This window comes from Vulpes lagopus, chromosome 11, assembly GCF_018345385.1.
Source record: "Vulpes lagopus strain Blue_001 chromosome 11, ASM1834538v1, whole genome shotgun sequence".
Taxonomy (NCBI): domain Eukaryota; kingdom Metazoa; phylum Chordata; class Mammalia; order Carnivora; family Canidae; genus Vulpes; species Vulpes lagopus.
The window spans coordinates 73103239-73118214 of NC_054834.1; the positions used below are offsets into that span (position 1 = coordinate 73103239).

Consider the following 14976-nt stretch of genomic DNA (forward strand, 5'->3'; position numbering starts at 1 on the left):
AGAAGAAGCACATATCTGTTTGGCACTGTCTGTTTAGTCCCGGCTGCAACCCCAGGGCTGAGGACACCTTCCTCCCTGCCCCATGGCAGGTGCTCGAGAAGTGCTGGCTGGTGGACAGATGAGCGCCAAGCCCCAAGGCAGGAAGGACCAGGGGCCCCACAGGAGCAGCGGTGCCCACAGTGCAGGCCTAACTACACGGGTCCTTGATTTAGAGGGGGCTGCTGGGACTCCTCTCCCGGGCTGTAGGTTGGCAGACAGCAGACGCTCTGCTGAGAGAACCATGGGCTAGCGGGACTGAGCACCAGGATGAGGAAGAAGTGGATAGCCCCCATGTACAAGGCGCAGGCTCCACGGGCAGACAGGCCCAGAACCCCAGCTCTGGCAGCAGGCACCTCAACAGGTCACTGCATGCTCTGAGCCTCAGACCCAGGGAAATGAGAGAAGCAGCTGACACCCAGTGGGTGCTCTGTGGACGGCAGCCAGTTACCACGGTTACTATTACTGCAGCTTTGCTACTCCCCACAAGGCATGGCTCCCAGGGCTGCCTTCATGGGTTGCCCTCCATTTTGTCCTTGCAGCTCCTCCTCCAGGCCGTCTCTGGGACACTGTCCATATCCTGCACAGAGGGTGGGAGGCCTCCCTGCAGCCCTGGCTCCACCCACCAGGAGCTCCAGCTGTTCTTCCTCCCTCAGGGTCTGCCAGTTTCACATTGTTGGCCATGAACCCCCAGGAAGGGGGCTGCGACCCTGCCCTGAGCCGCTGAAATTCTCAGAAAGGCACCTACATCCACTCACAAGCTATTGTCACAGAATCCTAAAATGGAAAATTGGAGCCAGGCTGCCAGATCCAATCCCAACCTCCTAGCTATGTGACCTTGGGCAAGTCCCTTAACCTCTCTGGACTTCAGCTTCCTCCACTGTACAACTGCTCTGACCTCATGGGGTGAGAGGAGGAGGTAAAGGTTCACTGTGTGTAATGTGTTAAGAAGAGGCCCAGACCATACATAGTAAGGACAAACCGTGATTAGCCTGGAAACCACCCTGGTGGACCGTTCCATGGGAAGGGTGAGGCCCATGGGAAGAAATGACTTACCCAAGCTCAACAGGCCCTCTATACACATGCACAATAGCCTGTGTCAGAGCTCCTCAAAGTCTGGACCAGCAGCAATAGTATCACCAGGGAGCTTGTGAGAAATTCAAGTTCTCAGGCCCCACCCCAGACCTCCAGAATCAGAATTCCGCAAAGAAGGCCCAGCCACCTGCATTTTAACAAGCCCTCCTCCAAAGGATTCTGATGCCAGAGAAAGTTCCAGAACCACTTGTCTCACTTCTGGATGGCCTGGCTCCCAGTCCCCACCAGATGGGAGGTCCACCCACCCCCATCCTTACCCCATCACAGGGTGCAGCACGATGGCACGAGGCTCATCCAGGTCATCGGACACAAGGATCTTGCGGGAGGTGCCATTGAGACGGGTCACCTCGATGCGGTCGGTGCCTGTGTCGGTCCAGTAGAGATTTCGGGCCACCCAGTCAACGGCAATGCCGTCGGGGTCATTGATCTCGGTGTTGACCAGCGTCTGTGCACCCGACCCATCCAGGTAGGCCCTGCGGATAGCCCGCACCTCATCGTCTGTCCAGTAGACATAGCCCTCCAGTGGGTCGTAGTCGATGGCAATGGCGTGCCGGATGTCATCCACCTGCAGCACGATGTCAGTGAAGTCTGGTGTGTCCAGAGAGATCCGCCGCAGGTCCGTCCGCCGGGCCAGCAGCAGCACCTCCTCAGCCCCTGTGGATGCACAAGCAGTGAGGTCAGAGGCCTGCAGCAGGACAGCAGCCTGGGCCTGTGCTGAGACTGGCAGGGAGGGGCTCAGCCAGCCCTCAGGGGCAGAGCTTCCTTGCAACAGCAGGTGACTTTGGGGAACACCTGCCGAGATCTTCCTACGTGGTCACTAGTGCATCCTCGTAAGGGCTCTATGAGGCCAGCACAATTTGTACCATCATCTTACAGATGAGACGAGGTAGGCACAGAGAGGTCAAGCAACACAGCCACCTGACTTCAATCACTATGGAAGAACTGCTTCACATGCAGTCCCCCTTCACCCCTGCCAGCCCCTCTCCTGCCACAAGCTAGATCCAAATACAAGTCCCACACAGACACTGGGCTCTAGACATCAACTGCCAGCCATACTTCTCAAAGCCCCCCTGGGCCCTGCCTTCCACATGCTCATCCTTCACGGCTCAGTTCAGTTACCACTTCTTCTCTGAGGCCCTACCCCTGCCCCGCTCACCCCCCAGGGCAGCTTCATGCCACCTAAGCACACACATCATTGCAAAGTCCGATTCTTCCCCATGTGGCTCTCTCACTGACAAGGGTGAGCACCTGGGGCCTCGGCCACCCCAGCAGTATTAATATTTTGATTCTGTCCTGGACCCTCCCTGGGATTTGTCAGAACTTCCAGGACAAACAACACAGGGAAGCTCACAGTGCTCCCCAGCCTTGACCTGGACACCTCTGGAGGCTGCCGGGGTCAGGATGCGGCCCCTCCCCCAGAGCTGGGTCACTGTCCACTCACTCATTCTGGCCCTTTCTGGTCTCAATGACCCACAACCAAGATTAGGCCCAGAGACCACTTTGGGAACTTTGGGACCACTTGCCTGGTTTGGTGAAAGGCCCAGAATGGGGAAGAACCTGCCTCAAGTCATGCAGACACGCAGGATGGGGACAGGGCGGAACCAGCGGGGCACACTTATCAAACTCAGGCCCCCAGGCCCAGCCTCTGCAGCCAGCTGCCTGGTCAAGCCACAGCCCTCAAACAGCAGGCTGTCTCCTTCACCCAGTGCCAGCTTCTGGCCACAGCGGCAGAGCTCCCCGAAGCCTGGTGATTGTGGAATCCACCTGGGGTCCCTCACCTGGCATTCAAGTAAGGGTAGGACAAGGATCCTCTCTGTTGGGCTCCTAGACCTAAGGTCATAATCTGATTCCTCCACTAGAGGGCGCACACATGACAGCAAAGGCTTTATGAGCCCAGGCTGGGAAACTGAGGCAGGCAGTCCTCAGAAGGTTCCCCAAGTACCTGACTACACTGGAAACCTCCAAGACCCAAGTTCAGATTTGGTCGTGATCTGGTGTGTGCTGGAAGGAGGGGGGGGGAATTGTGAATTTCAACAAACTGTCTTCCTCTGGGCTCCATTCCCAAAATGTTCTATGGACATCTGCCCTGTCCTTCAAGACCCAGGTCACACACCTCCTTCTCCTCCAGGAAGCTGTTCCTGTGACACTCACCCCCATGGATTGGCTGACACCACACACACACACACACACACACACACACACACACACACACACTACCTGCCCCTCTGCGTGGGCACCACACTTAACAGTTCGTTGGGATTCTGGCACATGCCCCCCTGGTCCTCTGCAGACCCAGAGACACACCCAGAGCAGATGCTGACATCCTAAGACAAGTAGGGAGAACACAGGGCAGAAACTTCCTGGCCCTGCTCCCACTGTTTGACTTTGGACAGATCCCTAACCCTCCCTGGGCTTTGGTCTCCCCATTTATAATGAAGAATCAGCCCAACCTGATGGTGTCTGAGTTTCCATCCAGCTCTGACATCAAAGGAACCAAACTCCATGAAAGGCTCTGGCTTAATCTGCCACCATAGATGGAAGGAGGAAACCCCCCAACCCCACAGCATGGCCAGGAAGAACCCCGTCCAAGCGGGCATCTGCAAAACTGTACAAAGAGGCTGTCAGCCTCCCAAGCTGAGCCCGGGACAGCTCAGTCTGTGAAGCAGAAGGGTGTGTGTCGAACCCCACTTGACTTCAAGCAACCCTTCTTCCCCAGAGGAAACATTTGTCCCCAAGGAAAACCAATGTTCTGTCCCAAAACACATTTAAAAAAAAAAAGATTTTTATTTATTTACTTGAGAGAGAGCATGAACAGGAGGAGGGGCAGAGAGAGAGGGAGAGAGAATTGCAAGTCAACTCCATGCTGAGTGCAGAGCCTGACGCAGAGCTCAACCTCACGACCCTAAGATCATGACCTGAGCCAAAAATCACGAGTTGGACGCCTAACTGACTGAGCCACCCAGTGTGCCCCATAAAACACGTTCTGAGCTTGTTTCACCCAACCCTGTTCCTATGATCCTTCAGACACAATCACCTAGAATAGTATGATCCTCACACCAATCCCCAGAGGTATGATGATGCCCCATTTTACTGAGGACGACCCTGATGCACAGAGAGGTAAAGCTCCTGGCTCAAAGGCACACAGAAGTGAGAGGGAAAATAAGGTCCTGCAGACACTTGGATCTCTGGAGATGGCACACATTGGAAGCCCAGGGTTAAAGCACTGCCCCACTAGCTCGGTCACCCCACCAGTATCTCTGCAGGCAGCTACTTCACACCAGGCCCTGGACCAGGAAACTAGGGGTGGGGGTGGGCAAAACCAACACAGGATCGACCCCCATGGTGCTCCTGGGATCGCAGGGCAGAGACCTTCAGTGAGGAAGACCACCAGTGAACAGGTACTAGGAGGAGAGCTGGGGTTACAGGTGGGCCTGCTAAGGGGGCCAGTGGAGACTGGGGCAGTTGGCTGCCAGCTTCAAGAACCTCAGATTCATGAGGCTGTGACCATGTAGTAGATCCCTGCAGAGTGTCCCCAGTGGGCTCAGAGCTGTCAAGTGTGTCTGGCCCCAGTTCTCTGTTAACCAGGTCAATGCAAAGCCCCCAGCACACCCCACTGTCAGGGAACCCCATTATCATCATCCCTTAGAATTAAGTCTCTGTGGCTGAGGCAGTAATTGAATGCCAGGATAAATCTGTAGGTGATAATTGATTCCAATGGGGGTGTCTGACACCCCTTGAGCTGCAGAGCGTTTGAAGTTTTTATTTGAGCTTTGCCTAGAAGACCAGGACTTGTGGGCAAGAGCCACGGCCCAGCTCATTGCCTGAAGCGTAAAGGTGGTAAAGCACTGTGTCCAGGGCCAGGCCAGCGGGGGGCGGCCACGGAGAGAGGAACCCAGAGAGGGAGAAGCCCTGGCCTGGGCTCCGCTGAATGCTTGCTGAGGCTGCGGCTCACAGGTGACCTCCAAGGTTGTTTGCAGTGAGGTCTGAGCAGCAGCCCCAGCCTTGGGCCACCTGGAGGGTGTAGGGCACTGTGCCGGCCATGAAGAGGAGAAGCCAACCCCCTCCCTGGGGCCAGACCCAGATCCTGGGTAGGAGTTTGTTTAAACACCAGGGAAGTAAATTGTTTAGAAACTAACAGTTTGGCCAAATGGTTTTCTTTGGGGTTGTTTAAACAAATAGCCTGCCCCACAGCGCTGCCAAGGAAAGTGAAACCTTCCCCTTGCTGGCTGGGCAGCAGTCCCCGGAGCCTCCTTCAGGCGGACTCCTGACCTCTCCCCTTCCTCCCTGCAAGCACACGCAGGAAAGAAGGGCAGCGCCCCTGTCCTGAGGCCAAACGCGGGCGCGGAACACAGGCCAGGGCACAGCCTTCCTGGCAGCAGGCGTTCTCAAAACAAAAAAATCAGACCTGAGGGATGGCCCAATGTCATGGGCATGTCAAGCTCAACACCACCCCTCCCTGCCAACATCCCTGAGGAGCAAGCTGCCTTCCATCATGGGGCACTGTCCTGTGGGTCACACAGAGCAGGCAAGATGCAGGAAAAGGCTCCTGTAACACATCAGCACAAATGGGGGTTGGGGTGTGTGTGCTTATAATAACGGACTCTTTCACAGTTCTGGAGAATAGAAGTAAAAAATCCAGGTGCTGGCAGGGTCATGCTCCCTCTGAAGCCTCTGGGGGAGATTTCCTTGCCTCTTCCAGTTTCTGGCAGTTACCAACAAGCCCTGGATGCTCCTTGGCTTGTGGTTTCACCATTCCAACCTCTGTTTCGGTCTTCACACAGTCTCCTCCCCTATGTCTCTGTGTCTCAGTGTCCCTCTTATTAGGTCACCAGTGATTGGATTTAGGGCCCATCCTACACCAGTATGACCTCCTCTTAACTTGGTTACACTGGCAAGGACCCTATTTCCAAGTTAGGTCACACGTATAGGTTCCGGGGATTCACCATGTCTTTTGGGGGGACACAATTCAATCCACAAGAGATGGGGAGTGGAGGTGAGAGGAAAGCTTCCATGGGAGGACAGGCAGGTCCAAGGGGTGGGGAGACTCCAGGCAGGAGGGACACTGTGCACCACACCGTGGAGGCCAGAGTGCACCGGGCCATTTCTGCAGCTGGGATGGGCAGGGATGGGGCTGGCCCATCAACACATCAACAGGGCCCCACCCTGCCACCCCACCCAGGGCGAGTCTGGTCTGAGTTCGGAGGCTGGGTGCCTGTGTACAGGATGCTAGGACAGCCCTGAGCCCACCCCTGTCTACAAGGAAGCCTCGTGCAAACAGCACGCTGTGCATACAGCAGGAGCCCAGCCACAAGACAAACAAAAGCCATCCTAGAACAAAAGCCTGGCAGGAAACACACGCAAATGTCCACAGCAGCTATCTTTGGACCATTCCCGGTCTTCCTTCTGGTCTCCAGCAGGGGGTCTGCACATGTTTTCTGTGGAGCACCAGCTGTAAGCCTTCTAGGCTCTGCGGGCCACAACCACCTCTGTCGCCATCAGGCAGCCCCAAGTTGTAGTATGAAAGTGGCCACAGAGAACGCATAAGCAACAGTGTGCAAACCAAACTTTGTGCATGAAGTGACACTGAAATCTGAGTTTATCATTACTTTCCCACATCATGAAACATTCTTGTGATTCTCTTTTCAACCATGTAAAAACGCCAAAACCATTCTGAGCTCGAAGGCTGCACAAAAGCAGGTGCAAGCCATGCAGCCCATGGGTCAAGGGAGCTTTGCTGACCCTTGCATGGCAAGTACATGTGCCTTTTACAACATTAGACAGCACATACCAATAACAGTGAAAACTGTCTATGGAGGGAGAGCGGATACACAGGAACTCTCGGGACCCTCCACTCGGTTGTCCTGGAAACCTAAAACTGCTATGCCAGATAAAGTCTATTCATTTTTTAAGTACACCAGAAGGTGGATACATCAATAAGAAAACCGCCCAGATCCCAGCAGCAAGCAGGTAAAGACCACAAATGCAAATTAACAGGAGAAAAAAAAAAAAACCACAGTCAAGAAACGAGAGAAAGGAAGGTTTCTAGAGGTGGAAAATGCTGGCAGCCCAGCATGGCCACAGCCAGGCCCCCGCCTCCCAGAGGACCGTACCCAGTGCACGCTTCCTGGCCGGCAGTGTGGCTCAGGGACCCTCTGACCCAGCAACTTCCCCTCTGAGAATCCAGCCCAGAGTGGCTGCTGAAAATAAATGCACACGGATTCCTGGCCACAGATTCCTCCTGGTTGCAGAGGGTCACCATGGTGTGGTGATAACAGCAAAGCCCGAACCTGCAGGAAGAGCTCTGTAGGCAAGTGTAAATGTTCCACTAATGCAAGAACATCAAGTAAATGAGGGACCCGCTAAAGCAGCGGGCTCTGGAGAAGGGTCAGGGTGGACGTGCCTGCGAAGCGGTGTGTGAGGTGAGGTGCAGTGGGGCTCACACGCTATGATGGAATCATGCAAACCCAGCTCTGAGCATAAGCAGAGGGCAACGAGGAGTGATAAGCTTAGCACAAGGTTAGCAGCAACGATGTCTGGGCGGCAGCATTCCGGGTGGTTTTTATTTTCTGTTCTTTTGTGTGATGTTTTCTTTTTGAGGGTGAACACAAATGTTACTTTTTAACAAGAATAAAACAAGACTTTAAAAAATGGTGCCCCCGCTTATGGGTAGAGGCCTCGTGGTTCCAGTGGGCGGGGGCGGGGGGTGGAAGCTCTGGGGACAAGGCTTTCTCACCTGACGACCAGGGGAAATGGAGCAACCACACGGGGCTGACCTCTTTAGCCTCCAGGTTCTGGGCGGAGTGGGAGTAAAGAACCACAGGAGGGAGGTGGGATGGGGCAGAAGGATCCACAGCCCCCCACAGCCCAGCAGGAGGAGGGCTTGCTGGCAGGTCGTCCAGCGAGACCTGGAAGGTCCTTGAGGTTAATCCCCTCTGTACTCCAACATGGGAAAGGATTTTTCAGGATGAGCAAAACCACACATATCAGGATGTGGACTGACCAAATCAACACAGATTAAAGAGGCAGCACCCACAACCCCTGTGCCACCCGCCACCCAGCAGCAGGGCCTGGCCTTCCCAGCTGGCAGAGTGGACATCACAACTGTCCCCACTGAAGCAATGGCATCTCCGAGAAAGGATGGGTGCCCACCCAGATGCTCACACTACCCCAGGGCCACCCCTCCTACTAGCTTTTCATCATGCTAGACTTGGGAAGTGGAGCCTCCTACCTCCCTTCTGCCCCAGCTCCCCTCGCTGCCCACCATCGCTGACTTCACGTGGGCTCAGGAGTGGGCCTGGAGTCGCGTGGGCAGAGCCGGTCCCGGCGCAGGCCGCCGTCCACACTACAGTCTCTGAGGCCATAAACAGCTTCGCAGCTGGTAGGCAGCCAACTTATTTTTGTTTTTTAGCAATTGATTAAGTTTCTCCACTGCCCCCTGGGGTAAGCTGTTGGACAGGCGCTGAGACCACAGCCCGGCGCCCTGGCCCAGGAGACCATGCCAAGTGACCACAGGGGAAGTGGTCGGGCCAGGCTCAGCCTCCACTAGAAACCTGAGGCCTGAGCAGCTGTCTGCCTGCGCAGCCCACCCCAGGCCTTCTGTGAGCCCATGGGAGGCCAGAGCCCGCCAGGAGAGGCCAGGCAGGTACCTTGGCCCAGGGTCCTGGCCTCCTTCTGCACAGCTCTACACAGAGTCACTCCTCTGCCTTAAGGCCTGGGGCGGCCAGGGCAGCAAGGTCAGTGCCGGCTTCAGGACTTCCTTGCAGCCAGCCCCTTCCTCTCCTCTTCGCAGGCATCAGCCCTTCACGTCGTCCTCTGCCACCTGCCTCTCCCCCTCAGAGACTGTTCACCATCCAGGCCACACAGCCCAATGGTCACACCCAACTTCGGCCCCCAGCCACATTTCCTCACTGAGTGACCCTGGGTAAGCAACCTGACCTCCATCTCCTCACACGTAAGAGTCAGGAGTAGATAAGACTCCCCAGAGAGGCTGGGAGGTCCCATGACAAAGTCAGTGAGGCCCTGAGCCCAAGGCTACAGCCCCAGCACATGGCTCTCTCCCAGGGGCATGGAGCATGCTCCAGGTGACCTCCCTTAGGCCACATTCTCTCTGAGCCAGCAGCAGAGAGGTGCCCTGAAGGCTCACAACCCAGGCCACAGGATCTTGAGAGAGAGAGACATGTGAACAAAGTGCAGTTGGTTGGACTCATTGAAGGCAGGCTACCCAGTCACCTGAAACAGGGTTGTGGGGCTGGAAGCTATATAACTGGCGGTGACTCACATGATGGGGAAGGCAGGGTCCCACCTCTCTGGGCACATGGCTCAGCTTTTTAAAAGAAAACAACAGAGTGCCTTCCGGGGCCCAGGCATACTGTAGGTGCCCTGCAAACAGCAGCAATCCTTCTTGCTCCTGATAACATTCACAGTTGTGAAAGCTCCCCAGGGTCCCAGGTTCGAATCCTGCCTCCATCCCTTCTTCTGTGGCTTCGAGCAAGCTCTGAGTGCCCAAACTTCTGAAGCAGGCTGGCCTGTCAAGTGCACCCGCATGGCGGCCCCTAGGCAATATCATTACTGCTACTGTCTACCCTGCTCTGGGGGTGGAGGCTGAAATCACAGAGCAGGCAGGTGGCTGGGCACTGGTAGGTCACACGGTTCAACCTAAGTCAAGTGCACTTCATCTTTCAGACTGGTTGGAATTTTTTTTGTTTTTTGTTTTAAGTGGGCTCCACACCCAGCATGGAGCCCAACATGGGGCTTGAACTCACAACCCTGAGATCAAGATCTGAGCTGAGGTCAAGTAGGACACTTAACCGACTGAGCCAGTCAGGCACCCCGGCACCTTACAGTTTAACACAAGCTTGTTTGATACTCCCAGGCCAATGAGACACGAAGATCCTACATTTCATCAGGTCACAGCCACATCTAGGCCAAGACCAGACTCAGATGCCCTGATTCCTACCAAACCTGGGGTGGCAGGGAGGGGACAAGGAGAGGTCCCTTTTGGCACAGTCACCAAAGTTGTCCCCAGTTCCAGGATGACCATGGCCAATGTTCTTGAAGGTGTCTAACCAACTTTCCCAGCATTCTTCCCGGGCCTGTTGGTCCCATGGGAAGCCAGGGTCCCTCCCTTGCAGTGGATGTGGGAGCGCATCACGACACATCTATCGGGGACTGTCTGAATGGAGGAACATCAGGTGGGGAGCTACAAGGAAGGGTGCTCTAGACAACGGGCACAGCACAGGCAGAGGCAGAAGGGAAATCCTCAGAGGGAAGGGGGTGAACCATCCATCTCCTCCATGGGAACAGGAGGCAAAAGGTGAAAAAGAGCCTCCTGACATCAGCCCAGCCCGAGGGGGGGCAATCGAGTCACTGCCTCCAGGGCACTTGGAATTGGGGAGGGCACAGTCAGTGGAAGGAACCAAGACTGAGGACCTGTAGCCATCCGCAAAGCCAGAGAGGGCATGAGGAGCCCATGGTGGAGGGGCTTTCTCTGGCAGCCTGAGGGCTCCACCGGGGCCCAGACCTCAAGCCCAGAACCTGACTCCACTCTGGGGTCAAACTCAGGTAGCACCAGCCAAGGGGACTCTGGACAGGGCGAGGGGGTGGGAGGTTGGTGGAGGGGACAGGGCAGGGACACAGGGCCAGGGCTGGGAGTGACTGCAATGTAGCTCTCAGTCAGTGGACCCAGGGTATCCAGGGAGCTAACCGCACCCAGGAGGCGCCACTCTGTCTTATCCCAGGGCTGCAGGATGACAGTTTTCTCTTTCTAAGAATACGGCATGCTCCCCTCCTCTCTTTCATTAGATTTAGTAGTCTCTAGGCTCAGACACAAAAGAACACATGCTGTGTGGTTCCATTTCTATGATGCTCCAGAACAGTCAAAACTAATCCACGGTGATAGAAATCAGGACAGGGCTGCCCCTGTGGGTGGGGAGGGGGCACCCGGGAATCCCCCGGGCGCTGGCCATGTTCTGTATCCAGACCAGCGTGGTGGCTTGGCAGGTGCATACAACTCTCAAAGCTACATCACAACATAAACTTAAAATCTGTGCATTTTACAGTCTGTGAGTTATACCTTATCTCCAAAAACTGAAAAAAAAAAAAAAAAAAGTTAGTGCTTGGCCTTGTTACACCATTTCCTGGGACTGTGCAATCTGATTTTCTTGCTATTAAAAATTCACGGTCCATGGCTGAGAACAGCAGCTGCCTTCTGTTTGCAGAGTCAACGCCAATCACAGCCCAGGCGGCATCAGCCTCGGCCACAAGGGCCTCCTTTCTTTTCCCTTTGACCTACTTCCCTGATAAGTGACAAGACAGCCAGACCAGGAACAAACGCGCCCCTTATTCCTCAGCCCTGAGCCCCGGCTAATCCACCCAGAGAGACGGATGGATGTGAGGGGCTTTGAGACATTGGCCCAGTTGTCAGTCTGCGCGTCAGCCCCAACAGTGACGCCTCTGTTCGCCCGGCCCCCACCACCGCAGCCCCCCCACATCCCCTCGTCCTTTTGTTTCCTGTCCTCACGAACATCTGTTAAAGCTCCTTCTCGGCGTAAATCATGAAGCCCAAGCCTCCCGCCTGCCCCAACACGCAGCCACGGCCTCCTCTAGGAAGGCCAAGGTGGAGAGCATGGAATGGGCTGGAGGCTGGCCGCTCTGGACACGGCCCCAACGCATCACCTGCCCAGGTCATTCAGGCCCCGAGCAGGGGAGCAGGGCTGCACAATGCCTGGAAGCCCCCAGTGGAGAGGGGTGCACAGGGATAAACGTCAAAACAGCAGGGGCGTATCCTACAGAGAGCCTGGGCCAGAGCGCGGGGGGCGGAAGGCTTCCTTGGACAGTGGTGGTAACTCCCAGATTGGGCCCCGCTACTGCTGTTTGTAGCCGATCCCACATAATTGGAAAAACATGGGGAAAACCAAATCCAGCTGGGCGCCCCCGTGGGCCAGGCTGCTGGGGAGGGGCGGGGGGTGGCAGGCGCTGGAGGACGCTGGCTCGCTGCATGGGATCACGGCCGGCCCAGGCGTCCTCCCCTGCCTGGCTCACGAGACAAGAGTCACTCGGGCCCCAGGGTCTCACCAAGCTCACCCCCTGCAGAGCCGGGACCCAGGAGGGACCGCTTGCTAGGACATCGATGGTTCTAGTCTCCTAGCCTACAGGACCTCCACTGGGGCCCCTTGAGGAGGGGCTCGGGGACCTGAGACGTCACACCCTGTGGCAAGTGGGTATCACCCCACCCACAGGGCCATGGGATATAAGCCAGTGTTGCTCTTAAGGAAGGGAGTCCAAGTCTCCCATCCTGTCTGTGTGGCCCCCACACAGGTGCTGCAGAAAGTAGCCTCTCAACTGTCCCCCAGCTACATGGAGGGGTGTCACCCTGCTCTCCCCATTTCACAGGTGAGAAGGCAGCAGCTGGGACATGACCCTCTGCACCCTGCCTTGTGCCGCCATCCTCTGCCTCTGGGGCACAGATTGCAGGCCCTGGGTTGTCACCACCACCACCACCCCCATCCACTGGGGTCTGAGCATTTCTGCCACCTCAGCCCCTTCCTTGGGGAAGGTGGTGTCAACTCTGTGCACAGGGCTGGCTTTCATTTGCTCAAAAGCAGGAAAAAAATAGGACTCATGCATATTACAAAAATGTCTTTAGATTCAAATCCACAGCAAAGATGGTCAGATGCCCAGAGTGAAAGCCCCAGGAATCCGCCAAGCCATGCCTGAGGCCGTGGCTCCAGGTCCTGAGATGTTCCCGGCTGTGTGGAGGTTCCCCAAATGCAGCACATGAGCCACCTTGGGTGCGTGTCAAGTCCAGACTCAGCCTTCTGCCTCCCATACCTGGCCCTTGTCCTGGAGACTCTGATTTGCTGGGGCCTGGGGAATCTGTACGTGATGTAAGGGTCCGAGTAATTTTGACACATCCAGACCTCTGCCTCAGACCCCAATCCTGCCCAGCCTGATGCTGGCCTTCATCCCTGGAAAGGGAGCCACATGCCCAGTGCCCCCAGAACATACCCCTTACTCTTCTGCTCCCCACCCACCCTATGCCATCTTCAAAACTCCTCTTGCCACCACCCAGCCTCATCATCTGATTTCAAACATTCAGGGAAGAATTGCTCTTCTGGCCTCAAATGAGACTAGCCTGTCTGGCTCCAAGTTCAAGTTTAAATTTAAGCACAGCTCATATTTGTTGGGTGGCCAGGCCTTCCTCCCAACAATCAGGTACTATTATCATCTCTTTTTACAGGGGAGGAAACTGAAAACAGAGAGGCTGGGTTATTTTCCCAAGATCACACAGCCAGGACGTGAGTGCAGGTATCAAAAAATGGTGACTGGACACACAAAGCCATCACATAATTGGAAACTGATCTAAATTCTGGGTCTCCCCAAGACTGGATTTCCTCACCACTCCAAAAGTCAATTAAAGAGCAAAGCTACATTCTATAGAGCGAATGTCACTTCTGATGCCTCCCCTTTTAGAAGACTGAAGTTGTGCCAGCAGGTGCCTTCCGTTCATCTTTCCTGCCAGTGCCTGCATTCCATCATCCTACCGGCCACCAGGAAGCCTCTCCCGAGCACTGGCAGCCTCCACAGGTGCCGCTCAACATTAGCCAGCGATGCCCTGCGCCAGGTCCCCACACACTGGGGCCTCTGAGCTCCACTGTCAGCGGGGGGCATTCAGCAGGACTCAGTGTTTTGCTTTCTCCAATTTACCCTCATGTTTCCAGCTACTATCTCCAGGCTGCTTTCAGGATCGCCTGCACAAAGCCAGCAGTCCAAATCCACGCTGCACAATGTAAGTCATGCCTACCCCCAGGCAAAACTACAGGCAGCAGACATGAGAGGCCTGGAAGGCCACGCGAAAAAAGTAAATCAGTGGACACACTGCTTTCATCAAACGTCTTCCTTTAATGTGACATTCTGTGGCAAGAAATGAAACCTGGAGGGCAGATCTGTGCCCTAAAACCCAGCCTGCCAGCGGAGTTGTCACATTGTGTGAAGTTCAAAGCCCATGGTCCTGGCTCACGACCCTATCTCTGACTCGCCATGTCTGTCCCCCAAACAGACACCCCTCAAAGATGGAATCCATGTTTCACTCATGCCCTGATACCTCTAGATTAATATACATGGACAGATACATACCTCAGTTCCACCCCAGATCTCCAGAGAGCCACCCTGGTGGCAAACCCTTGAAATGTTCTGAGAAGCTCTGGATTTCTTCTCAACTCGAACTAAAATCTTGAGGAAACTCTGTTTCCCCTTTCCCACAAAACTTCAAGTGGTCCCAGGGCAGGAAGCTACAGAAGCCCCATGAAGCCTCCAGAGCCAGTCTATTTGGTGGGAAGCACACGGGGTGGGAACTATTCTTATCAAAACACAGAACTCTCATTCAGAGCAAAAGTCCCAGCCCATCCCTTCTGTGTCCTCTGGTAGCTTCCCCCTCCTGTGACACACCCTCCAGGGCATTTGGAGCAAAAGCCTGAAAGAGCCCCCTGAGCTGCTCTATGCAGACAGATCCACACACCCACACACCCAAGGAGGCTGCCCTGAAAGACAACAAAAATTTTTTCTTCCTCTCACTTGGCATTCTCCAACTGAGTTATTTGTAAAAGTGCCCTTTACAGTTGGGAGATGGAAATGGCTCTCACAAGACCTGAATCCCAGGGGAATCTGCAAGCTGGCCATCCTTCCTGAAGGATCAGCTCCCTGCCAGACAGCTTCCCACAGGGCCAGGCCCTGCTGCTAACTCACCAGGTTCAATCCACAAGGGTTGGTGCCAGCTCTCCACCAGAGCTTCCAGCCAACCCCCTTCACCCTTGTACAGCCTCCTCCAGGAGGGCTTCCCCCCCCCCC

The 14976-nt window shown here is 55.3% G+C and overlaps 1 protein-coding gene across 2 annotated transcripts in view; it reads right to left on the minus strand.

Annotated features, from left to right (window-relative positions):
- LRP5 (LDL receptor related protein 5) overlaps positions 1–14976 on the minus strand; it is a 108973-nt gene that overhangs the window by 49900 nt on the left and 44097 nt on the right. For both annotated transcript variants that reach the window (XM_041773934.1, XM_041773933.1), the window contains exon 6: positions 1389–1785. In XM_041773934.1, the coding sequence (XP_041629868.1) occupies positions 1389–1785 (397 nt within the window). The remainder of the gene's footprint in view (positions 1–1388; positions 1786–14976) is intronic.